This window comes from Manihot esculenta, chromosome 8, assembly GCF_001659605.2.
Source record: "Manihot esculenta cultivar AM560-2 chromosome 8, M.esculenta_v8, whole genome shotgun sequence".
Lineage (NCBI taxonomy): Eukaryota > Viridiplantae > Streptophyta > Magnoliopsida > Malpighiales > Euphorbiaceae > Manihot > Manihot esculenta.
Genome location: NC_035168.2, coordinates 10779088 through 10803842, shown reverse-complemented (window position 1 = coordinate 10803842; position 24755 = coordinate 10779088). Strand labels below are relative to the sequence as shown.

The 24755-nt window shown below is 35.0% G+C and overlaps 2 protein-coding genes across 2 annotated transcripts; one reads left to right on the top strand and one right to left on the bottom strand.

Moving 5' to 3' along the window:
- Window positions 1-3532: 3532 nt before the first annotated feature.
- LOC110621358 lies at window positions 3533-4134 on the top strand. Its single transcript, XM_021765618.2, has 2 exons — window positions 3533-3746; window positions 3833-4134. The coding sequence occupies exons 1-2, from the start codon at window positions 3651-3653 to the stop codon at window positions 3944-3946; spliced, it is 210 nt and encodes a 69-aa protein (XP_021621310.1). The 5' UTR covers window positions 3533-3650; the 3' UTR covers window positions 3947-4134.
- A 1069-nt stretch (window positions 4135-5203) lies between these two features.
- Window positions 5204-16331, bottom strand: LOC110621232 (probable gamma-aminobutyrate transaminase 3, mitochondrial). Its single transcript, XM_021765427.2, has 19 exons — window positions 16172-16331; window positions 14743-14879; window positions 14487-14571; window positions 14313-14385; window positions 12638-12735; window positions 12304-12396; window positions 10988-11061; window positions 10863-10901; window positions 10679-10767; window positions 10522-10598; window positions 10350-10424; window positions 9865-9912; window positions 9684-9767; window positions 9515-9602; window positions 9356-9434; window positions 6786-6876; window positions 6616-6694; window positions 6112-6227; window positions 5204-5473 (listed from the first exon to the last, which is right to left on the bottom strand). Exons 1-19 carry the CDS (start codon window positions 16211-16213, stop codon window positions 5393-5395), a joined length of 1548 nt encoding a protein of 515 aa, XP_021621119.1. The 5' UTR covers window positions 16214-16331; the 3' UTR covers window positions 5204-5392.
- Between the last annotated feature and the right edge of the window lie 8424 nt (window positions 16332-24755).

Genomic DNA, 24755 nt, shown 5'->3' with positions numbered 1-24755 from the left:
ACATCATAAACATGTATGGAAAAACGGGCAAAGGAAGGCTGGACAGGGCACCTTCAGCGGCACCTTCGGCGGCCGAACCCCCTTTCCAGATCCGAAAGTCAGGCACTTTCGGCAGCACCTTCGGCGGCCGAAAGTCTGCTCCAGATCCGAAACTCAACTTTCGGGGGCAAGGTTAGGCGGCCAAACCATGCATCCACAGGCAGGTTCGGCGGCCGAACCTGAGTTCTTCCAAAACTCAGCCTCTTATGCATACAAGCCTCCCAAACCTTCCAAACACCAAACATACATCCAACCTCTCCAAAACATGCATATGCCCTTAACCATGCATAAAGGAGCTTAACACAAGTTTAAACTCCAACAAACAACACATCTAGCATACAAATAGCTCATAATCAACATAAGCCAAAACCATGCATAACCATGCAACTCATGCATTCCTAACCCTTTTTCCTTCATAAAACTCATTTAAAACATCATAAAAGCTAAGGATCTACACTTACCTCTTGAAGATTGAGAGTTGGTGCGACCCAAACTTGAAGATCTGGAGAATCCAAGCTCCAAAACCTTGCTCAAAGCTTAAAACTCTTCAAAAGAAGGATAAAACTCATGAAAACCTTGAGAGATTTGAAGAAACATCATAAAAACAACCAAAGGAGAGCATGAACTCACCTATGCCCAAGAATGGAGAGAAAGCTCTCCCATTTTCCGGATAAGGGGCCTTTTATAGGTGGCCTGGTCAACCATTTCTGGCGGCCAAACCTTGCTTCCACACCTCCACCACGTTCGGCGGCCGAACATGGGGTTCGGGGGCAGCAAAACTAAGCCACCTTCGGCGGTCGAACATCACTTTCGGCGGCCGAACATCACTTTCGGCGGCCGAACATCACTTTCGGCGGCCGAACCTGGCAAATGCCTCCTTGGTCTTTTCTTTTCAAAACTCACTTTCTTTCTACTCAAATCCCTCAAAACACGTAAAAATATTTGAGAAAACCTTTCTTTTACCCTTCTAGGAACCTCCGACATCCTCGAATTCCAGATTCCAACGGAGATCTCGCTGGAAAGTAAGAATTCCAATGCTAGGGTCTAGTCGGATATTACAATGGTCACGCTCGACCCAATATTGTTATTAAGACAAACAAACCTAAAGGCTATCAAGATTCTCCAGCTATTGGGATGTTGTTGGACGACTGAAAGTTTATGAAATTGAAGGACCTTAGCGAAAAATAGGTCCATTAGGAATCAAAGACCCGCTTTTAGCTGGTCTTCATAGACTATGATGGTATCCTCCGCAGGGATCTGGTCATCTGCGCGAACGCTCGAGGATGGAGCAAAGATGCGGAAGGTTTCTCGAGAAATTTGGTATTTTTCATGAAAGCAATCTACATCTTGCTTTGTTAGTATGAAAGGGATATCACTGATCAGACTACCTTCACTTTCATGAGTCGCCCTCAGTGGAACGATAGGAGCTAGAGCGTGGATAGAGCCGTCGGAGGAGGAGCTTGAGATAAAACTTTCACCGGGAGTAAGAAAAGAAGAGAAACTATTCCTATTCATTTTAAAAGAAAAAGCCTAATAGGAATTACCATGAAAGTAAGGACTTATAAATGAAAAAGAGGAGTGACCGAGTCTTTTCTAAAAATAAAGATGTTAATTGTGAGTAAAAGTGATATTTAGAGAAGAATAAGGGTTGTATATGGCAGTTTCGACAGCAGGCTTTAAATGCGGCTTAAGAAACAGGGGCAGTTATCATTAATGGGTAGAAACAGGTGAAGCAACATGAACAGGAAAAGGCTAATCTAAATTAGTCATGCGCCCCAAATCGAAAAGACAACTATTACCTTCGAATTCAAAGAATCGAAAACCAACGGGGGAATCTCTGATGTAACACAAAAATTGTCTAAAATAAGTCATGAGTTGTCATCATAAGATAGGACTACATGGCAAGGGTCTGACAAGCCGATACGCGATCCCACCTGTGGAAAGGAAGACTCAGACACCGTAGCACCCAGTTCTTCATCAAAACTTACCCTCTTTTGAAGAGGTCGAGTTTTCACATAAAATTACCATTAGCAGGTACAGTCCAGTAGATCTGAAATTACCAATCAATTAGCCAGTGAGATCTTTCATTAATTAGCAGGCACCAGTCGAATTTCCAAGAAATATTATAATACTCTTGAGTTTTAAAATAATTCTTTATATTTGCCATATTCTTCAGTTTATTAATTTAAATGTCGGAATGACTGTCATAGGTGCCAACCATCCCACATTCTCTTTCTTATAGGATTGACTAATCACAATACAGATTTATTTCGGCCCCATTAATTATCTATACAAAAATCTATAATTTTCATTGGTTTATCTCCATTTGATATTCCATAATTTCCATACACCTTAATAAAATGATTTATTTTAGAAGAAAAAATTCAAGTAAATTTTATAAAATTATAAATAATTTTAATATTTTTTTAAAATAATTTTTTAAAGTTAAAATAGATTTAAAAAAGATTTCAATTCTTTCATTACAAACAATTTTTTTTAAAAGACACAAGAAGGTCCATTAATTAGTGCCATAAAGGCTTAAAAGTTACACAAGGCCCATAGGTCTAAAAACATATCAACAAACTAAACTAAAAATCTGATGGCCCAAAGAAAAAAATAGCCCAAACACCCAAACCCAAAGATCCGGAAATACACAACAGGGGGAGGGGGTTGGGGCCACTTGCAGCTTTTGCCCTTTTCACATAGCTTGCGCTTCTTTCCAGCCACCCATTTTTAACTTTTTCACCATCCACGTACATGTACACATGGACATCGTCGGTTTGGACCGTGAATCGAAGTAAAATGAAATTGATTACATTTAAGATCGGATGGATCAATTAATTTTAATATTTGAACCGAACCGAAATCTTAAATTGAGAGAGCTAATTGCGGTTTCACCTTTTATACATGAAAATTAAATTGAAACTAGAGGTGAGCATTCGGTTCGATTTAAAAACTGAATTAAATAAATTAAAAATCGAAATTTTAGTATTTATAAAAATCAAACTGAATCGATTTTAATTAGAAATCGAATCGAACCGGTCTGATTCGATTCGATTCGATCAGTTTTTAATTTTTAGTAAATTTTTTATTTTTTATCCTTTATTTTTAATATTTTAAAATTTAATTAAAATATTTTAATTTTAATATGATCTGATTTCTCAATATTATTAAAAATAATATATTATTATTACTAATAAGTTGGATTTAATTTTTTTAATTTTTTTATTAAAATTAAATTAAATCGAAATAACTGAAATTTTTAAAATTAAAAATTAAATTAAACTAAAATATATAAAAAAATTAAAAAAAAATTTAAATTAATTGAATTCGGTATTTTTTTAATTTGAATTGGATATTTATGGCTCTTTCCAGCGGATCGCAATGAATTTTTTTTTTTTTTTAATTTAAGTTGATTGTCGACAAGTTCTTTTCTCATTTATTTATTTTGGCACTTAATAAAATCTTATTTATTTAAATAAAATTATTTATAAGAAAGAAACTTATCCTACATCCTTGAGCCCCAAAATGTAGAGTTGAAAAAGGGATGAGATACCTTATCTTTTAACAACAAAACCAAATCTTCTAGAGGAGAAAAGAGACAAGGAAAAATGGAGGGAGGGATGCAAATGGCACTTCCCATACTGGGAATTGTAGCTGCTGCTGCTGTTACTTTCTATGCCGTAAGCTTTTCCGAACTTAGAGAGGTATCTTTTTTTATCTCCCTGTTTATTTTCACCAACTATGAAAGTAGATCATTCACTCGAGGATCCCATGTGTGTTTTTCTTTCAGAAATCTTTCAATGACTTGGAAGACTCAGAAGAAGAAGAAGGGTTCAGGCAATCTCTCAGCTCTAGGAAAAGAAGAGCCAAAAGAAAGGCTGATAAACAAGCCAAGAATAATTGACCACAAAACTCCTTGCCTGGTTTTGTCATGTCCTTTCTTTTGTATAATAGTTATGATTACATCAGAGCCATGGAGACAATTGCTTTGATATTTCATTTGAAGGAATTGATCTGCTTGAGAATTGCATCTCCGTCTGGGTTTTACTACAGCCCTCATTTTATATGATTAAGTAGGCCTTTTCTTGCTCATATAAGCATCATCTTCATAATCATTCATAAGAATGTCAGATTTTATAAGAATTTAAAAGAAATTTTTTAGAATAATTCTAGTGTTTGATAAAATTAATAATATAAGAATATAATTTTATTGAATTTTTATGAGAATTGAATTTGAATTAAAATCAAACCTTTTCAAAATTGTTAAGATTTTACAACAAATCATTTCATTCAAACTATTTCTATCAAATATACTTAGTTAGCCTTATTCTTTGTTTTTTTTATTTATTTTAACTTCAAATTTGTTTTTACTTTATTAATTAATTAATAATTATTTTTTAAAAAATACTTAAAATTATTTAATAATTCTTTTGTTTTATAATTTTTATCTATTTTACTTTTTCATACATATTAAAACATATAATTTTTTTATTAACTTTTCAATTATATCTCTTTAAAATATTTAAAAATAATTTAAAAAATTTTTTAAAAATAAAATAAAATAAAATAGAATTATAATAGTCAATTTATATATTACTATAATTTTTTTGATAATAATTTTAAAATAATTAAAATAAAACAAAAGCATAATTGATATTAAAAAATTAATTATATTATTATATTAATTCTGAAAAAGGAGAGTCCATTTTAATTTATATATTTTTAATGATAGAAATACGTAAAGTTTAAATTTTAAATATGTGAAAAATATTAAAAATGGTTTTTCAAAAGTCTTTTCAATGTGATAAAAATATTATTATTTATAAGAATAAATATTTATATGTAATTTAAAATAATAAAAATAATGAATTGAATAATTTAATTTAAATTTAAAAAATCCAATTGAATTCTATTACTTTAAAATATATCTCAAACAAATGAATTCATCTTTTAGCAATTGAAAAAATAAATTAAATTTTATTAATAAAATTTAATTATTTTTTATAAGAATTGAAAAGGATAAGTCTCTCGGAGATTGTAGGCGATTACATCGACTGAATACCTTTGATTCTATGGAGCTAGAGTCGTTTTTAAAACTGGATAAAAATTCAAACCCCAATCCAAGCTTAATTAGTAAAAATAAATAAATAAAAAGGCAAGATGGAGAAACATCTTTGTAAAAGCTTTATTTAGGCATCAAATGCATCATAATTTCCCACAGTTTGATTTACATCAAGCACACAGAACGCCGGCCATTTTCAATTACAGATTAGATGTTTACTGTTTCTTCTGCTTTTGATTTACATCAAGCACACAGAATGCCGGCCATTTTCAATTACAGATTAGATGTTTACTGTTTCTTCTGCTTAGACTTCAGCTCGTTTACCCTCTCTTCTGTAGCTTTCAGTGCCTTCCCATATATGCTGATTAACTGCAACCAAAGCATCAGTTATTGTTTTAGTTCAGGCAATTCTTATGATGCAGGCAATTCTTTTGGCATTCCATTCGACCCAGTATATATATATATATTCAAAAGAAAATAATGTAGCAAACTTGACAGTTTCAAAAGTATGCAGAGAAATACTATATTGACTGAAATATTATGCCAAACTCCAAGAAACATTGTCTGCATCTATAACGTGCTATTACTTTGTAGGTGAATTTTGTTTGCTTCAAGGGAAAACCAAACATGAAAGAGAACTGAATAAAAACTCATATCAAATTGCAATTGAGCTTGCATAGTTTTAAGCAAACTATATGGTTCAATGCCAGATTATATGTTTACTTAATATTTTAATCCTTTTCTCCATATATTTAATTCCATTTCAAAAGACTGGTGGTAATAGTTTGAACTTTTACTTTAACATTTAAATAATAACTCTGTTTTATAGTAAATTACTACCCAACCATATAAATAGCTTTGCTTTCTACCCCCATCTCAAGTCGTTCATCCCGGACATCTTTAAATAATGCCCAAACTTATTTTCCAAACATCCAGTTTTAATAAAAAGAAAATGGACAGTCTTTATTACTATGATAATACAGAGCATAAAATGGGATAAATCATACCTCATCAACCTCTTCAGCTGTGATTATAAGTGGCGGAGACATCATTATGTTATCTCCTGCAATACGCACTAGCATCCCATGCTTCTCACATTGCGCTCCAAAATATGCGCCTACCCCTAAATGCCAAATGTCAATAAGTATTTATCAACAGGTATAAGAAAAGATCAAAAAAGAACAATGGATCAAAAAATAAAAAACTAGATGTTCAATGCAACTCCATTCCATGGGCAGGCAAACAACTTCCATGGAAAATGTGGCCTTATTGAATCTCTTTCAATTCTGTTCTCAAGTGTATGCTTTCAAAAATAAGAAAACAGCAATTTTTGGAATAGTTTTACCATTTACCTCCTGATATTTTTTTTTTAAAATTGCGAATAACAATGAAAAAATGTATGTCCATTTGAATATGAGTGGAAATGGATCTGAATTATTTGTTCAGAACATGAACCAGACATTTACTATAAGCATATAATTATGGATAGGAGAAAAGATTATGGAACTTGCCCCATTCAGGTGGAAATGGATCATTAGGTGACTTATTGTCAGAAAACTCTGTGCCAAGAATCAAGCCGGTTCCCCGTATCTGCATCATTAGTAAAATGTTACAAGTAAGCGTTTGTTACTTATCTGCTCCTATTTAACAAATTCATTTAAAAGTGTCAAAGAGAATGTACCTCCCCTATGATAGGACTGGCAGAAAAGGCTTTTAAGCCACCTTGAAACTTGGGGGCAATTTGTTTTACGTGCTCTGGAATGTTTCTCTCCCTGCAAAGAAGCACATAGATTTCACTCACCACCACAATTTGCATGAGATATGTGTGTTTCATGGCAGACTTGCAATTTTAAAACAAAGAAATAGGGAGAGAAAGCGAGAGAAGTAGAATGGGCTGAGAAAAGAAATAGAAAAGGAGAAGTAATAGAGAGAATTAGAGAAGAGGAAAGAGAAGAAGTAGAGAGAAAGAGTTTATCTTTGATTGCTAATGATCTTAGATATCTTTATCTTTACTTTACAAGTAAATTCCTATTTATACTACTTTGAGTGCCACAACTACTTTCTACAGTTACAACTGAATGCAGAGATTAATCCAGTACTTCTTTATTCCTTACTCATAACATTCTTTCACCCCTTGAAATCATTCTTGTCCTAAAAAATGAAGAAAATGCTGAAAATTGAAATAAATTTTTGTTGCTTCTTTCCTCAGACTTGGTCAGAAGGATATGTAAATTCCACATAGCAGCTTTTGTTGGTCAGTTAATCCCCTCAATTTAGAATCCCAAATATTAACTTCCAGCACGTTCTTCAGCTGAAATGTTCCAGAAAGTTTGGCTAAAGTTGTGGGTGATTTTATGGACTCTTTATTGATAAGGAATTTATTTTTTCTTTTTTCTTCTTCAGCTGAATGTTCCAAAAAATTTGGCTAAAGTTGTGGGTGATTTTATGGACTCTTTATTGATAAGGAATTTTTTTTCCTTTTTCTTCTTCAGCTGAAATGACACATAAAGCTTAGCTGAAGATGTTAAACTTTCTTCCTTTTTCCTTCTCTAAATTTACCATGCTTGTTCCATCAAGATCACAATAGAATTTGATGTCGTAACCTTCTTCCTTTCTCTTCTTGCTATTTTCCATTTATCTTCCATAAGAATTCCAGGATGACAATTGCTGTACTCACCATCTTGGCTCCAAAAATACTGCCACATGTTTCCAACACCCACACCTTTTATAGCACCTTTATCTTTCTTTTCTCCAAGAATTTCAGTAGCAAAAAACTCAGTCTTGGGACTGAATTGTGCAAACATTTCAGAGTCAACTACTATTATTATCATTTCAGACTCTAGTTGCCCATCATCACCATCTTCATCATTCTTTTCCTCATTGATCTCACTTATATTAGACATGTAAATAAAAAGCTCCTGCTCCACTTCAATGACTTTGACTTTCTTAGGAGTTTCACATGAGACATCTTGTTCTTCACTGGGCTTTTCAAAAATTTGATCTTCATTAATCAAGACTGCAATCTTTTCCCCCGTCACTTGAATTAATTGCTCAAATCTTTCCATTTTCTCATCTAAACTTCCTATTTTCTGAATCAATTTTTTGAATTTTTGTTCCAATTGCTCCTTTTTTTCTTCTAATCTTCTATCTAGAATTTCTTGAACCCTATCAAGAAAAATTTGTGCCAAATATTGCACTTCTATGATTCAAAAATTCAAGAAAACAAAGAAAATCAAGAAAGAGTAATCTGATTTTCTGGAAACAAAATGGGAACTCAAGGAAACCATAGATTGAAATTTCAAGAACTTCAAGAAACAGGTTTCTTGAAATGAAAAAAGTGAAACTTCAAGAAAAGAACAAAAGGAATACCCAAAAACTAACAAAGGAAGAAGTAAATCTGATTCAAGAAAGTAAGAAAAAGGAAAGAAAGAAAGGAGGAGGAGAAACAGGATCTGTCAAGAAGGAGAGAAGGCAAGAGGGAAAAGAAAAAATGGAGAAATTTCAGGTAAAAGAAGGAAAGAAAATTCAGGAAAGAAAGAAGAGAAACAAAGGAAAGAGGGGAAGAAAGAAGAAGCAAGAAGAAGATCAGAGAGGAGAAGAAGAAGAAGAATAGAGAAATAGTATAGGAAAGAACCTGGAATTTAGGCCTCCAAATCGTTAGCTCTAATGCCATTTGTTACATGGCAGACTTGCAATTCCCTTTGATTCAAAGAAATAGGGAGAGAAAGAGAGAGAAGTAGAATGGGCTGAGAAAAGAAATAGAAAGGGGAGAAGTAATAGAGAGAATTAGAAAAGAGGAAAGATAAGAAGTAGAGAGAAAGAGTTTATCTTTGATTGCTAATGATTTTGGATATCTTTATTTTTACAAGTTCTTTCCTACTTATACTATTTTAGGTGCCACAACTACTTTCTACAGTTACAACTGAATACAGAGACTAATCCAATACTTCTTTATTCCTTACTCATAACAATGTGATGTAGATTATCAATTTGAACATGAAAGATAACATTTCTGTATCATGAATCACTGAATGATCTCATCCACATAATTTATTAATAATCCCAATGCTTTCAAGGTTTCTTTCTTGAGATTTTTAAAGAACCTTCCTGCTTGGTTGGTCCTTATGGTCCCTATGGAACATATTGTTCCATTGAGTATGTGTGCATATTTATATGTGGTTGCAGTGCTTGGCATCAATAGAGTTTAAGTTCATTTTCAATTTTCCTAGATAAATGCAGAAAGGGATGTACCTGTATATCTTGAGTGCTTCAACAGCAACAGCACATGATACAGGGTGGCCAGAATAAGTGAATCCATGAGAAAAACTACCTGGTAGTGGGATATATTAGGTTGAGAATTCTACTGTAGTAATGATTAGAGTCACTTCTTGACAAACATCATCAACATACCAAGTTTGTTGCTCTGAGAGTGTATAACATCTGAAACTTCTGGGCTCACCATAACAGCTCCAATTGGCATATATGCAGAAGAAAGTGCCTAGAAACCCAAAGCCAGAAAAACAAAAAGATGAACTACTTGTGATTGAACACAATGTAAATAAAGTTTATCCAACTTTACCTTTGCTACAGACACAAGGTCTGGTTTAATATTGTACTTATCACACCCAAACATTGTTCCAAGCCTTCCAAATGCACATATTACCTAAATAAACAGAGATAAAGCAAGCAAGGTTTTGTTACCAAGTACTAGAAAAGCATGAACAACATAGTAGCACAAATAGGAGTAGATTAATAGATACCTCATCCGCAATAAATAGAATATCATATTTTTTTACAACTGCTTGCACCTGCAACAAATAAAAATGATAAAATAGCTGTAGATGAGTAAGTGAATGACCATGGAGCAGGAACAAAAAAGGAGGGAGGAAGAACTCAAATAAGACTCAAGTTGCCCGAGGACTTGAAAGATGTATAAGAAGACCACCAGATAGGTAAGCATGTTTCATAATGTATGCATCAATGTAGGCAGCTTACCATCTAAAAGATGTTCCCGCAAGCCTACTTACTGAAGCAGAATTTCAAAAGACCTCAAGCAATAACTTTTCATAATGGAAACATCAAAGAAGGTCTTTTCCTATCCATATTCCATAAGACCCATCTCAAGCCCAAACAAGCATTCCAACAACACTTGGCCAAACATTTAAAATATAGTAATTCTTATATTACAATCGTCAAAGTAGGAATATCTATCTAAAGCAAGTCATGAATAAAAATTGCACCTGACCTTTTCAAAATAAGTTGCTGGGGGAGGTATCACTCCTCCTGCCCCCATGACAGGCTCAGCAATAAATGCAGCAATCTGAAATGAATATCTACAATGGGTGAGCAACACACACCAGGCTTTCTAATTCCAAAATGAATTTCTTTGCAAGATGCTCAATAGTAAATTATATTACTGTCTCAGGTCCTTCTTTTAGAATAAGACTCTCCAAATTGTTGGCTAATCTGGTTGAGAATTCCTCCTCGGTCTCACCTGAAACATGATTAACCAGACGATCAGTAGATATAACTCATTTCAGTGAGCATCACAGAAGTACAACATATTATAGCAACCTGGAAGATGATAGCGCCAGTAATGAGGGCAATCAGTGTGCAATACAAATGGAGCTGGGAGATCAAATTTTTGATGCAATGCTGGAAGGCTGTGATTTAAATTAATGAGTAATCAAATCAAGGTTTTTATAAGTTATGCACTTAGATTCTCATTTAAAAAAAAAGGGCTGATAAGTTATCTCACCCAGAAAGACTGGCAGATATCAAAGTTGAACCATGGTACCTGTCAATATTTAAAGATTGTATGAATGATAATTGGGAGTTTTGGCAATAAGAGAATAGGATCTTTTATTATGTAGATAAGCATACGATTTTTCACGAGCTATAAACTTTTTCTTATCTGGCCTTCCAAGAGCATTGTTGTAGTACCAAACTAACTTCACCTAAAAATTAAGTAGGTAAAAAAAAAATTATTTAAAAGAAACAAAAAAGATATGTTATTATTAGACAAGCAAAATATATAAAATTACATAAGGAATAACATCATCAAAATCAATAGTTTTAATTGATTAATAAACATCAAAATAAAGCAATACAAAACATGCATACTTGGACAACCAACTAAAATTTAATTTTTATTGTCAAATTGAGATCGGAATTGAGAATCAAATTCTTTTTTTCATGAATCGAGAATTGAACTGTAAGATTCGCTAAAAATTCCAAAATCAATTAAAAATAATATATGTTTTAAAAATAAGAAAAAATATATCATAATGATATATTTTGATAAATATAGAATTATCAATAATCTAATTAGAAATAATCTTTATAATAGAATAATATGTAGTTATCATGTTACATACTTTTATGTTATAAATTATGAATTGGAATTGTAGACAATAGTTTATCATTATATACAAACTGAAACTCTCATTTAAATTTGATCAAATAATTAAATAGTAAAAAAAATAGCATATTAGAATATTATTAATATAAATTATCATAACTTGACAATTTAATTAGTTAAATAAATTAACTAAAAAGGAAAAAAGAGAGAGAGTGAAAAGAATGGTTGATGAACGAAAAATAGTTGAGAAAAGGTTTTATATATACTTTTTATAGCCAAAACGAACAAGATCTTAAATTTTGAAAAAATAAGATCCAACAAACTCTATAAATAATTAATTGAATCGGGTGAAAATTTGGCCAATTCATATTGATTCACCTAATTTCCCTATCAATTTTTTCTTAGTTGGTCACAATTCATATACATTTGCAATTTACCCTATAGATTTGGATCACTAAGTAGAATCGAATCGATTCGTAAGATTCAAATACATTTAAGATTCACCCCATAGATTCATATTCATTTCTTAACTCTTAGGACTATTATGAGATTTATGAATATATGTTGCTTGTTGCATTGTTAGTGGCTTGTGTAACCTTGAATAACTGGATTGTCTATTTCCATAGATCATTAGCTCATTCTCAAGGCTGACCTGACTTTAATACATTCAAACCAACTACCGTACGAACACAGATGAGGGCTCAAGATCTAGGTTCGTGAACATCAAATGCATTATTGTCAATATTGCTCAAGGGAGTTACTAATAGTGGAGTTAATAACAACATTACCAATGACAACAATGATTAAAACAATAATGGAAAAAATTTCACAACTAAACCTGAGTGTCATTTGCTTCTGATCCACTATTTGTAAAGAAGGCTTTTGCCATTTTTGTTGTTGTAAAAGTTTCTAGAAGTTCCTTTGCAAGATCCTGTCAAATATTATTTAAAAGTCATTTAATAATGCTTTCAAAAGTAACCGTATAAAATCTTTTATATGAGTAATACAGCAGAAGTGTCCAGTATAAACATTGAAAATTAAATAAAATGTTTATTTTATCATGCAATTCAATTGTTAATCAAAAAATTTCATGAAGCAAATGCAGATGACATCAAAAAACTAAAAATTTCCTGGACTTGTTTCAACATGGAAAGTGAAAGGAATTTGAGTACCAAAGATGGTTTTGTAGTACGATTCCAAAAGGAGTGATAAAATGGCAATTTATTCAATTGTGTCGTTGCAGCAGCCACAAGCCTTGGCTCATTTCCTCCTACAAATAGCCAAAGTTAAATTAGCAGTTGCATCCAATCTGTCAAAATTTAATTGCAAAATTGCAAAGTTTAATTGTTATTTAGAAAAGAAAGTCTCTCGGACTATCATCCCATTGTGTCTTTGCAATTTGTGACTATTTGTAGGAGGAAAAGAAATCCACTGCACTAAATTTTCATTTTCAGCATGTCTTTTATTTTGCTCTGTATTTGTGTGCAGTGGTGGCAGTAATAAGCACGACATTATGGAGTCGGGTCCAGATCAAGCTATAGGCAATGACATATGATACTAGAGAAAAGGTAAAACAAAAGCTAATTTACTTTTGATTCTGCAAAAGGCAGAATTTTTAATCTTTTTCCTTTTTCTCTTGTTTAAACACCAGAGCTTTTTACAATCTAAAGCAATAGATAATTTTTGATAATTCCTTATATAATAGAACATCTCTTTTTTAAAAAAGAATAAATAAACAGTATTCTTGAGCAAGTTAACCAAATAATGTTAATGAATTTTTTATTCAGCCATGCAGAATTTTAGAAGTAGGAAATCAAGCAACTAGCAAGTATTCAATCACTTATTCACTTGAAATTTTAAAGAAAATTAATACTTATCAAGTCATATTTAGTCTTCATTTCTTTATATATTCTTTTATCTCATATCAAATTCAGATTTATATTAATCTGTTCTACTTTTAGAAAATATTATTTAACTTGAAATATTTTCTATTGGTTTCAAATTAAAATTTTGAAAACCAACCATGAATGTAGCACAGAAAGTTGAAGACATTTTCTAAATAAACAAAAAAGGTAATTTCAATAGAGAAGCTGAATTTGATGGTAAGTAATATTTAATATTAATTTATTTATACATTCTTTTATCTCATTGCACATTATCAGATTTATATTAATCAGTTCTTTTTAAAAATATATATATTATTTAAGTTGAAATATTTACAATTGATTTATAAATGAAAATTTTGAAACACTACCATCAATGAGAAGCAGAATTAAATTGTAGAAGAAATTAAATTTTAACATGAGACATAATTATGGCAATTGTATTATGTGCAAAATCAATGAAGAGTACAGCAATGCTGGTGATTTTTCAATCTCATGCAATCCTGCACACCCTTTTTTTATCAAAAATTTTCCTCCATGTCATTATATGCATGCATTTATTGTTTAAACAATTTAGTTAAGCATTGAAGCATAATTATTTATTCATGCTTAGCAAACACATAATGTAAAAGCAAACATATCATAAACAATAAAAGCAGACATGCTCATTAAAGATACATAATTTTTTCCAACTATTTATCAGTATAAATTTAGATAGAATGCAGGCAAAGTAGATAACTTGATACCACACGACACTCCTGCAAGTACTTCAGCAAACAGATTTTTGGTTGTTCAATTAGACAATTTTTGACAAATCAAGTAGATACAAGACATCAAATGTGAAGTGATATTTGTACAAGAAACTTACAAGTGCAACAAACAAAACAAATTCAAGATAAATATAAAAATGACAATAAAGGGTGGTGTGGAAGAAATATAAAAAGTAAGAAAGTATTATAATTACCCAAGGCAGTGCACCAAAGACCAGCAAGAGAATCGAGATACTTCTTCCCATTAATGTCATAAACATAGCTACCCTATAAGATTGATCAACCTTCTCTTTAATTATATAACTAAGATGAGAAAGAACTGTAGACGATTAAGGAAATGCATTTAAAAAAAAAAAATCAAAGCATACTTCAGACTTCTCTATGACTAAAGGGTGCAGGTCAGTACTTTGCCACCCAGCAGTGAAAGGTGCCAGCATATCATGCCCCTTAAAACTGCAACAATCAAAAGTATTAGCTATCATCCAAGTGCTAGATTGAAATTCATGCACAAATATAAAAGCAAATGCAAAATGCATAAATTTCGAATGCCTCTAAATCCTTATTATGTAGATACATGGGAAACAACTTTCAAGTATGAAGCATAAAAATAGAAATAAAACTTACCCTCCACCATGGGAATCAGTGGTTGAATCTTCCTTTTGCAAAGATGTCTCTGTACTGTAAAATTTAGAGAAAGGAGCCTGAATTAAATGTTTCGGTGAACTTCCAGAAGCAGTAAGACACTTGGTGTATGAACTGAACTGAAACCAAAGTAAAGGATGCATTAAAATATATTGACAGTAACAACTGCTTTCTGATTAAATAGAAAAACTCAGTGTATATGATAAGCCTGAAATATTGAACAACTCAATTCAATACCCCGTAACCATTTATAGTAGTTCCAGCTCTATAATCTTCAAATGGAGTCATTCCAACTAATACTATTTTACTTCTGAATTTTATTACTTTCTTCAGCACAAATATTAACGTATTTATATCATGTCTTCCAAGCTTCAATATTTTCGAGAACTTTAGTTGTTGTTTCATTGATTTTTTATGTTGTCTTTCCTTCTTTTTTTCTATTGATTTTATTTGTAATGTATCAATGAAGTGGTGTTAGATGAAATACATAAAATATTACAGAAATAATATAAATAACTAAGAAAATTTTACTCAAGAAAGCAAATGAATGTAAGATAATCCCTTCAAGCATTGAAAGGAAAAAAAAATGCAAGTCTCAACATTGATTATGGCCATTCAACTTGGCTTAACTAACAATCATTGGATTTTCTCATTCCCATTATAGAAACAAACTGTAGATACAAAAATTTTTGTCAAAAGTAATGCTCTGTAAACACCTGGATAACTAGCTCTTCCTCCTCTGGGGGACAAGAAAATAAAAAATAAAAAACGTCTAGAATCATAAGACTTCCTTCTATTAATAATTGGAAGTCTTTATCCTTACTTTCTCAGTATACACTTGGCTAATATAGCCAGTAAAAGTCCGTTACCAAATTAAAAATTCTCCATAAATACTTGTATATGACAAATACTTGGAAAAATTGAATGAGCTTTATAACAACGAAGAAAGTGCTGATTCATAAAACAGAAGTATATAATTTAGCTCCCCCACCTTTCCCCTAGCATCTTATTACCAACAAAACAGAAATCAAGATTAAACATGTTATACTAAATTAATTGAATTGGAAAAAAGCAAAAATCAAACTGCCAACGTGAATCTATTTGTTGTCTGGAGAAAGAAAGAAAAAACAAAAAAAGAAGAACCACAAACGAGAACCAATTGTTTCTGTCTCAAAAAGGGTATTTCAATTTAAATTCTTTGGCGGCATTTACCAACCAGGAAAGGCTACAAACTCATCACAAGGGAAGTTAACCAAATAGGAAAAGCTTATCATTTATAGCAAATCAAGGATGCTGAAGATATGATCCACAAAAGTGGGAAAACCAAACTTTCATAAAAATAAAAAAATAAAAAAAAAAACGATAAAATCCACAAGAACTGGAGAAACTAGAATTGAAGAATTGGAGATACCTGGGTTTTGAGAGCAGATCGAAGGAAATTGTTCATGACCATCTTTACAGCTATTGAGAATGAATCAAAAACATCCAAGAAAAGATGCAAGAAGAAAGGAAGAGTGATGCGGTTGTAAAGAGTGAGCGATTTAGACGTTTCCTGGTTTGGCTTTTATTGGGATAACAAGGACGCAGTTAATGCGTCTTAATTCCAATTTCCTTTGAAAATTAGCAAACTGGGCCTACCTGTCAGAGACTGTTTCCTGAAACTATTCTCCCCCCGTTAACATTTGTGTTTATTTCCTTTTAAACTCGTCCTGGTAATGCGTTTTAGGAATCTTTCATTAATTTTTTAATATTCTCCAAAAAAGTTCATAAGCTTTTAATATCCTTCTAAAGCAGGGGTGAGCAAGTTGAAATTAAAAAAATTGATAAATTTGAATTAATTTAAAATTTTTATTTAATTTTTTATTTATTTTAATTTTATTTTATTTTTAATTTTAAAATTTTTTTATTATTTTAATTTGATTTAATTTTAATAAAAAAATTAAAAAATTAAAGCCAACAAATTAGTAATAATAATATATTATTTTTTATAATACATAAATTAAATCATATTAAAATTAAAATATTTTAATTAAATTTTAAAATAATAAAAATAAAGTGTGAAAAATAAAAGATTTATTAAAAATTTAAATTGATTGAATTTAATTTTTAATTAAAATTAATTCGATTTAATTTTATAAATACTACAATTTTAATTTTCAATCTATTCGATTTAATTTAATTTTAAATTAAATTAATGAATTACTCACCCCTCTCTTGAAATTCCTCCCTTCGTTAATACTAGAGAAATGCATGTGTTATAAATGGTAAAATTAATTTTATTTTTAAATTTATTTAACTTTTTAATTGTACCTATTAATAATTAAATTTTATTTATAATTTTTAATTATTTTATTTAAATTTTTTACTCTTGTTTTTATTAGATTTTGACATAATTAATTAAAATTATTTTATTTAAATTTTTAAATAATAGATTATTTTAATATTATTAAATTGTTATGAAAATATTCATAATTAGGTGTATGTCCATAACCTAAAAATAATTCAATTCTACAAAAATCTCAAATATTTATCAAAGCCTAAATATCCTTTATTTGACATGATTAATTTTATAAGAAAATAATTTAAATTAATTTTTATAAAATTACTTGTAATTTATTTTATTTAAAAATTAAAATTTTATAAGTTAAAGAAAAATAATTTTTTTAAAATTTGTTAGAAAAGAATTAAATTCTCTCAAAATCATTCATTCTAAACATGAGGTAAAGTATATATATACTTAGAAAACTCTATTTCCATCTCAACATACATATATAAAAACATGGTGAATACATCTTTACACTCTTGAATGATTAATAATTTGTCCATAGTTCATGACCTATTAGGCACTTGAACTTATTAAAATCTTAATATTTAAATAGAAAATTACCCAGGATAATAAGAGTATCACATGCAATGAGGTGTTATATTTTGTCAAATGGACTTGTAACTTAGTCTAATCTATCAGCTATAAGTTATCATTTTTTTTCTTCGGGGCATTGAAGACTTACGCCATTGTTGATTATCCAAAACTAAAACAAATATTGAAAAATTTGAAGATTTTCTTCAAGAAACATCGAGAATAAACTACCAACAATACCGATTATTCTGTGAAAGAGTGAAGTTTTAGTATCAAGCAAATCATTGATCATTTTGTAAACACCAACTTTGTCAAGTTTGGAGGGGATACCTTCTACCATTGATATAAAAAAACCACAAAAAATGTGAGTTTATTGTTGACTTTCTATAAATGTATTTTTCTGCATGTTTAAATTGTATTGGTATTGTAGTTTATGTTCTATATTTGAAAAAAAAAAAGAATATAGGTTTTTTTGTTATTAAGTAGAAGATTTGGGGTTCTTTAATTTGAAAATCTTTATGTAATTTTTTATTATTTATTGCTTATACTTTTTATTGTGGTCTCTGCAACTTTAGTAAATTAGGGTTTTGTTTACTATTTTTCAAAATGGTAATTACAATTAGATGGTATTATGGTGGTGTATTTACTCATAACCCATACCAATTATATTTGGATGAAAAGACAACAATTGAAAGAATGGGGATTGATTATTTATCATGATTCTGTTTGCTTAATTATATAAGGGATTTGGACAATGGTAATGTTTTGGAATAAGCCAAGTGGACATGCAGAAAATGACTTTGTACTTATATGGAATGATAATATTTTATTGGATATTGCTAAAGAGATTGAGAATAGTGGTACACTAAAGCTTTATGTGGGCCATACAGGTGAGAAGTCTTCTATAACTAGGTTAATAGGGGTTGTAATACCCGGCTAGACTCCGGTATCGGAATTCCTACCGTCCGGTGGAATCTCGGATGTCGGAGACCTCTAGAAGGGTAGAACCATGCTTTCATAAAATGTTTTCATGTTTTTAATGGTTTTAAAGTATGAAACTAAATGAGTTTTTGCATGAAAATAGCATTGGAGGAAAACCCAGGTTCGGCCGCCGAAAGTCAAGTTCGGCCGCCGAACATGCATGCGTTTTGGAGGCACGTTAGGCCCCCGAAAGCATGAGTTAGGGAAGTACAGGTTCGGCCGCCGAAAGTCAAGTTCGGCCGCCGAACATTGCATGGATGCGGAGGCACATTCGGCCCCCGAACGTGGCCTGGCCAGCCACCTATAAATGGGGCACTTAGCCGAAATGGGCGAGCTTTCTCCCATTTTCGGCCACAGCAAGCTTCCGACCTTCCCTTTGCAACTCTTGTGCTCTTCCTCCAAATCTCTACCATTTTTCTTGAGTTTTAAGCTTGCATTGAAGGTTTTGAGCTTTTAAACCAAGTTTTGGAGCTTTGGGAACTCAGGAGCTCACTTTCGTGGATCTCCAAGTTTAGGTCGTCTCCCTCTCGATCTTCAAGAGGTAAGGGCCGATCTTAAGCTCCTCATGCGTTTTAAGTAAGTTTTATGCTAGATCTAAGGGTAGAAATGCATGTTAGGTTATATGTTGAGTTTATGGGTTATTTTGATGATTTGAGCAATGTATGTTGATTTTTGTGTGTTTGAAGTGTTGTAGTTGGGGTATATGATAGTTTGAGACCCCTAGGTGTAATGTATGTGTGGTATGCATGTTGTACAACGAGATTATGCATGATTGGGGGTTTTGGGAGGCAAGAGGTTCGGTTGAACCAAGTTTCTGCCCTTCTGGCAGAAACCAGGTTCGGCCGCCGAAGGGAGTTTCGGCCGCCGAACCCCCTTTGTGGAGGCAGCATTCGGCTGCCGAAGTTGCCCCCGAAAAGAGACTTTCGTCTCTGTCTGGGACTTTCGGCCGCCGAAGGTGCCGCCGAAAGTGCCATGTTCAGCCACTTCATGCATATCTCTATGTGATATTTTCAGGATGTTTTAGGGGGTTTTTGGGGAATGTATTAGAGTCATGTTTATGTATGTTGGTCCCTCATTGGAGTCCACCTGTGTAGGTTCGGACCCGAGGAACCAAGGACCCCAGCAGTGAGCCAGCTGCTACAGAGTTTGTCAGAGTCAGCCAGAGGTGAGTGGAACTAAGCTTAACCTTTTTAAATTGAGAAATGAAATACTTTTATCATGCTTCATGCATCATGATCATATTATAGGTTGTTTGCATTAGAATTCACGACTATGCCGCATTGTATTATTGTGATAGATGATAGTGGATGGACATTAGGATGATTCATTAGCCTTCTATATACGAAGTCCTGTGGTGCCCATAATAGGGCCGGGCAATACGAAGTCCTGTGGTGCCCATAATAGGGCCGGGCAATAACTCCGAGTACGAAGTCCTGTGGTGCCCATAATAGGGCCGGGCAATACGAAGTCCTGTGGTGCCCATAATAGGGCCGGGCATGGAGTTGAGGGATTTTTGAATCAGTCCATCCGTGTTGTGATTTATTTGTGCAGTGACGCATTCCATAATAGCATGTTTTAAAGATTCTTTTTACAGTTCTACTCACTGGGCATCTAGCTCACCCCTCTCCCCTAACCCCCAGGTTTGCAGGTACGGGATAGATAAAGAAGGCAAGACGAGAAAAAGTCATATGTATGTAATAGTTAGTGTGTGGACATGACAATTGTATTATGATGAAATGTAAAATATTCAGGATGTTATGTAATGAGGTTATTGAGGATAGAGTTGTGCTTGACCATAATGTATTGTTAATCCCTTTTGTATATACATGATCTTATGTTATGATGTTTATGTAAACTAACTCAACACAGGTTGTTTTGCCTGTAAGGCTTGATGAGATCCCACAGAGGGACTATGTTATGTACATGTTCAGAGTATGCACAGGTTGAGTTAGTTGATGACAGTATGTATGAAGAAAAGTTTTAATTTTTATGCATGTTGTTGATCATGTATGGGATTATATAGGTTTACAGGTTATATGTCAGGCTTGCTACGGGTCCCGGCGGCCTTAAGTCGACCCGGATCCTAGCGCCGGTAGCGGTCCGGATTTCCGGGGCGTTACAGAGTGGTATCAGAGCCCTAGGTTCATATGGTCGGACCTAGAGTGTCGGGCTCATAGATGTTATAGAAGGTCAAGCACAATAGGAAGGTCATGTCCACTAGGATAGGATGTTGAGTCCTGTCTTGCATGATGATGTGAAATGTCATGATTTTGTACATGTGCATTGATGATATGTTATGCTATGTGATGTATGTGATGAGGGTTCATGTGTGCCCACATGAACCATATGATGCTAATGTTTGCTTGTTATGAGCTGTTTTTCAGAGAATAGGATGAGAGGAACTCGTCGATCTGCGCGGTTGACTGGAGTGCCACCTGAGGATGAGGGCACGAGCGCCCGTCCTCCTACATTGCCTAGGGCAATGTCTTGTAGAGCCAACAGAGATAGAGTGTCAAGGGACCCTAGAAGGTCTTTTGATGCTAGCAGAAGGGGGACAGATAGAGGTGGAAGTTCTTCAGATGTGAGGGAGGTTATGGAAGAGGATCAGAGGAGGGATGGGAACCTGGATGTGAGCATGCAGGAAGAAGGGACAGGGGAGTCACAAGGAGGCGTTCAGGCCTCGGGGTATGGTTTTCCACCCCATTATCCACCCTTTCCACAGGGTTCAAGGTATCCGATGGGAGGTACATCGGATTACTCCAGCTTTAACCCCTACCCTACCTACATGCCTTATCCACCTTTCTATCCACCCTACACACAGTACCCAGCTTATCCACCCTCACCCTTCTATCCAAATCCGGCAAACCCCACCTCGGGGAATGCTGCACCTCCACCTCCACCACCTACAGAACCAGCAGCCCCAGTTACTCAACCTCCTAGACCTAGCTCAGTCGATGGGAGCAAGGTAAAGATGACAGATTTCCTCAAGCTAGATGCTCCCAAATACAAGTCAGGGGATGACCCCTTTGAGTATCTGAGAGTAGTGAAGACAATAACTGATGAGCTAGGGGCAAGTGACAGCAGGGCCATTCAGATGGCAGGGTTCACTTTAAAGTGCAAGAAGGCACGGGAATGGTTCAAGTGTTATGTGGACCCGAGACTAGACGGTATGACATGGGAAGAATTTGCGAATGAGTTCGCTGGATGGGCTTTTCCAGACAGTTCTAGAGAACTGAAAATGATTGAATTTGAGCAACTGAGGCAGTCAGAGCACATGAGTGTAGAGGAGTTCACGGATAAATTCTTGGAGCTATTGCCTTTTTCAGGGCAAGCTCTAGATTCAGATACGAAGAAAGCCAAGAAATATGTTATGAAGCTGCATTCCAGGTACTCCTCGTTGGTTCAGTCAGCTGAGAGAGAAAGTTTCCACACTGTGGTGGATATGGCTCGAAGAATGGAGGCAAGTGCTATAGTTGAGGGGTCAGTGAAGCAGTCAGTGACCCAGTCTTCAGGGGTTAAGACCCCAAGCAGAGGAGGACCAGGTTTCTCTTCTCAGAGCTCAGGTAAGAAGAGGTGGGATAGCACCACCAAGAAGCCGAAGAAGAATAAGTTTTGGAACAAGTTGAAATCCGGTCTGGGATTTGGCGGTGGCTCGAGCTCAGGCTCAGATGGTACAGAATGCCAGAGATGTGGAAGACCGCACAGGGGAGTGTGTTTCAGATGTGGACAGGAGGGACACATAGCTCGGGATTGTCCTAGAGCGCCTTTTATGGGCCAGCCCCAGCAGACAGCTTCTGGTAGTGTGGCACAGCCAGCAGTTCCAGCCACAACTCAGGGCAGTGGCAGAGGTAGAGGGAGAGGGGTAGCCTCTTCTTCTGGTTCCCGAGGTGAAGGTCCATCAGCTCCAGCCAGGATCTTCACCATGACTCAGCAGGAGGCTAACACATCCAACACCGTGGTGTCAGGTAATCTCGTCATTGGGTGTTCTGATGTGTATGCATTAATGGACCCGGGTGCATCTCATTCATTTATTGCTCCGAGAGCCGTTGAGAGGTTAGGTCTGATAGTCTCTGGGTTAGAGTGTCCCCTATGGGTCAGTGGACCCAAGTGTGACCCGTCAGTGGCAGTGTCAGTCTGCCAGTACAGTCCAGTTTTTATTGAGGGAAGATGCCTCTCCGCCGACCTTGTGGTTCTAGATTTGACAGACTTTGACGTCATTCTAGGGATGGATTGGCTATCTACCCATGGTGCTACCTTGGACTGCAGGGACAAGGTAGTCAGGTTCAGAGATCAGAACGGGTCAGAGGTCGTCTTCAGAGGAGACAAGAGGGGCACACCTAGAGGTCTGATATCAGCCCTTCAGGCTCGTAGGTTGCTTAGGAAGGGATGTCAGGGGTACTTAGCTCATGTGAGAGAGCTAGACAGTCAAGTCAGGGAGCCGGCCTCGGTGCCAGTTGTCAGAGAGTTTCAGGATGTCTTTCCTGATGAGCTTCCAGGTTTACCACCTGCTAGGGAGATAGAGTTCGAGATAGAGTTGGTGCCTGGCACTAGACCGATCTCTATCCCTCCCTACAGGATGGCCCCAGCAGAGTTAAAGGAGTTGAAAGAGCAGTTGCAAGAGCTGGTAGAAAAGGGTTTCATCCGACAGAGTACCTCACCTTGGGGTGCTCCGGTTTTGTTTGTGAGGAAGAAGGATGGATCCCTTAGACTTTGTATCGACTACAGGCAGTTGAACAAAGTCACTACCAAGAATAGGTACCCATTGCCTAGGATCGATGATCTATTCGACCAGCTAGCCGGAGCGGGTTGTTTCTCCAAAATAGATCTAAGATCAGGGTACCATCAGCTAAGGATAAGGGATGAGGATGTGCCAAAGACGGCTTTCAGGACCAGATATGGGCATTTTGAGTTCCTTGTGATGCCGTTCGGGTTAACTAACGCCCCTGCAGCATTCATGGATCTCATGAACAGAGTGTTTAGCCAGTACCTGGATCACTTCGTTATTGTCTTCATAGATGATATCTTGGTGTATTCCAGGAATGCAGAGGAGCATGCCCATCATCTGCGGTTGGTCTTGCAGACTTTGAGGGAACATGGCTTGTATGCCAAGTTCTCTAAATGTGAGTTCTGGCTGAGGAGCATTTCGTTCTTGGGGCATGTAGTGTCAGAGAATGGTATTGAGGTAGATCCCAAGAAGACAGAAACTGTGGCTAACTGGCCTAGACCCACTTCAGTAACAGAGATCAGGAGTTTCTTGGGTTTGGCAGGTTACTACAGGAGGTTCGTTCAGGACTTCTCAAAGATAGCAGCTCCTCTGACCAGACTAACCAGGAAGAATCAGAAGTTTCTGTGGACCGACCAGTGCGAGGAGAGTTTCGAAGAGCTCAAGAAGAGGTTGACTTCAGCACCAGTTTTAGCTCTGCCATCTAGTGATGAGGACTTTACAGTCTTTTGTGATGCGTCCCGTGTGGGACTGGGTTGTGTACTGATGCAGAATGAGAGGGTGATCGCTTACGCTTCTAGGCAGCTGAAGAAGCATGAGTTGAATTACCCCACACATGACCTTGAGATGGCAGCAGTAATCTTTGCACTCAAGATGTGGAGGCACTACCTCTATGGGGTGAAATGTGAGATCTTCACCGATCATAAAAGCCTGCAGTACATCTTGAGTCAGAGGGATCTGAATCTGAGGCAGAGGAGGTGGGTGGAGCTGCTGAGTGACTATGATTGCAAGATTCAGTATCATCCGGGTAAGGCGAATGTCGTGGCAGACGCCCTAAGCCGGAAGTCACTAGGCAGTCTATCCCACATCGCGGCAAAGAGGAGACCAGTGGTGAAGGAGTTTTACAAGCTTATTGAGGAAGGTCTACAGTTGGAGTTGTCTGGTACAGGTGCCTTTGTGGCCCAGATGAGAGTAGCACCCGTGTTTCTGGAGCAGGTGGCTCAGAAACAACATGAGGACCCGGAGTTAGTGAAGATTGTCAGGACTGTTCAGTCAGGCAATGATAGCGAGTACAGATTCGACAGTAAGGGGATCCTCCGCTATGGGAGCAGACTATGTGTACCAGATGACATTGGGCTAAAAGGAGACATTATGAGAGAGGCTCATAATGCAAGATACAGCATTCACCCCGGAGCCACCAAGATGTATCAAGAT

What these genes read in the sequence shown, in the direction of transcription:
- LOC110621358 (XM_021765618.2), top strand. Translation starts at nt 3,651, where the DNA reads ATGGAGGGAGGGATGCAAATGGCACTTCCCATACTGGGAATTGTAGCT. An exon ending in GCTTTTCCGAACTTAGAGAG is followed by an intron (nt 3,747 to 3,832) that starts GTATCTTTTTTT and finishes TTTTTCTTTCAG; the next exon opens with AAATCTTTCAATGACTTGGA.
- LOC110621232 (XM_021765427.2), bottom strand. Translation starts at nt 16,213, where the DNA reads ATGGTCATGAACAATTTCCTTCGATCTGCTCTCAAAACCCAG. An exon ending in ATATCTGCCAGTCTTTCTGG is followed by an intron (nt 10,768 to 10,862) that starts GTGAGATAACTT and finishes TTTAAATCACAG; the next exon opens with CCTTCCAGCATTGCATCAAA. An exon ending in TTCTATTTATTGCGGATGAG is followed by an intron (nt 9,768 to 9,864) that starts GTATCTATTAAT and finishes CTGTTTATTTAG; the next exon opens with GTAATATGTGCATTTGGAAG.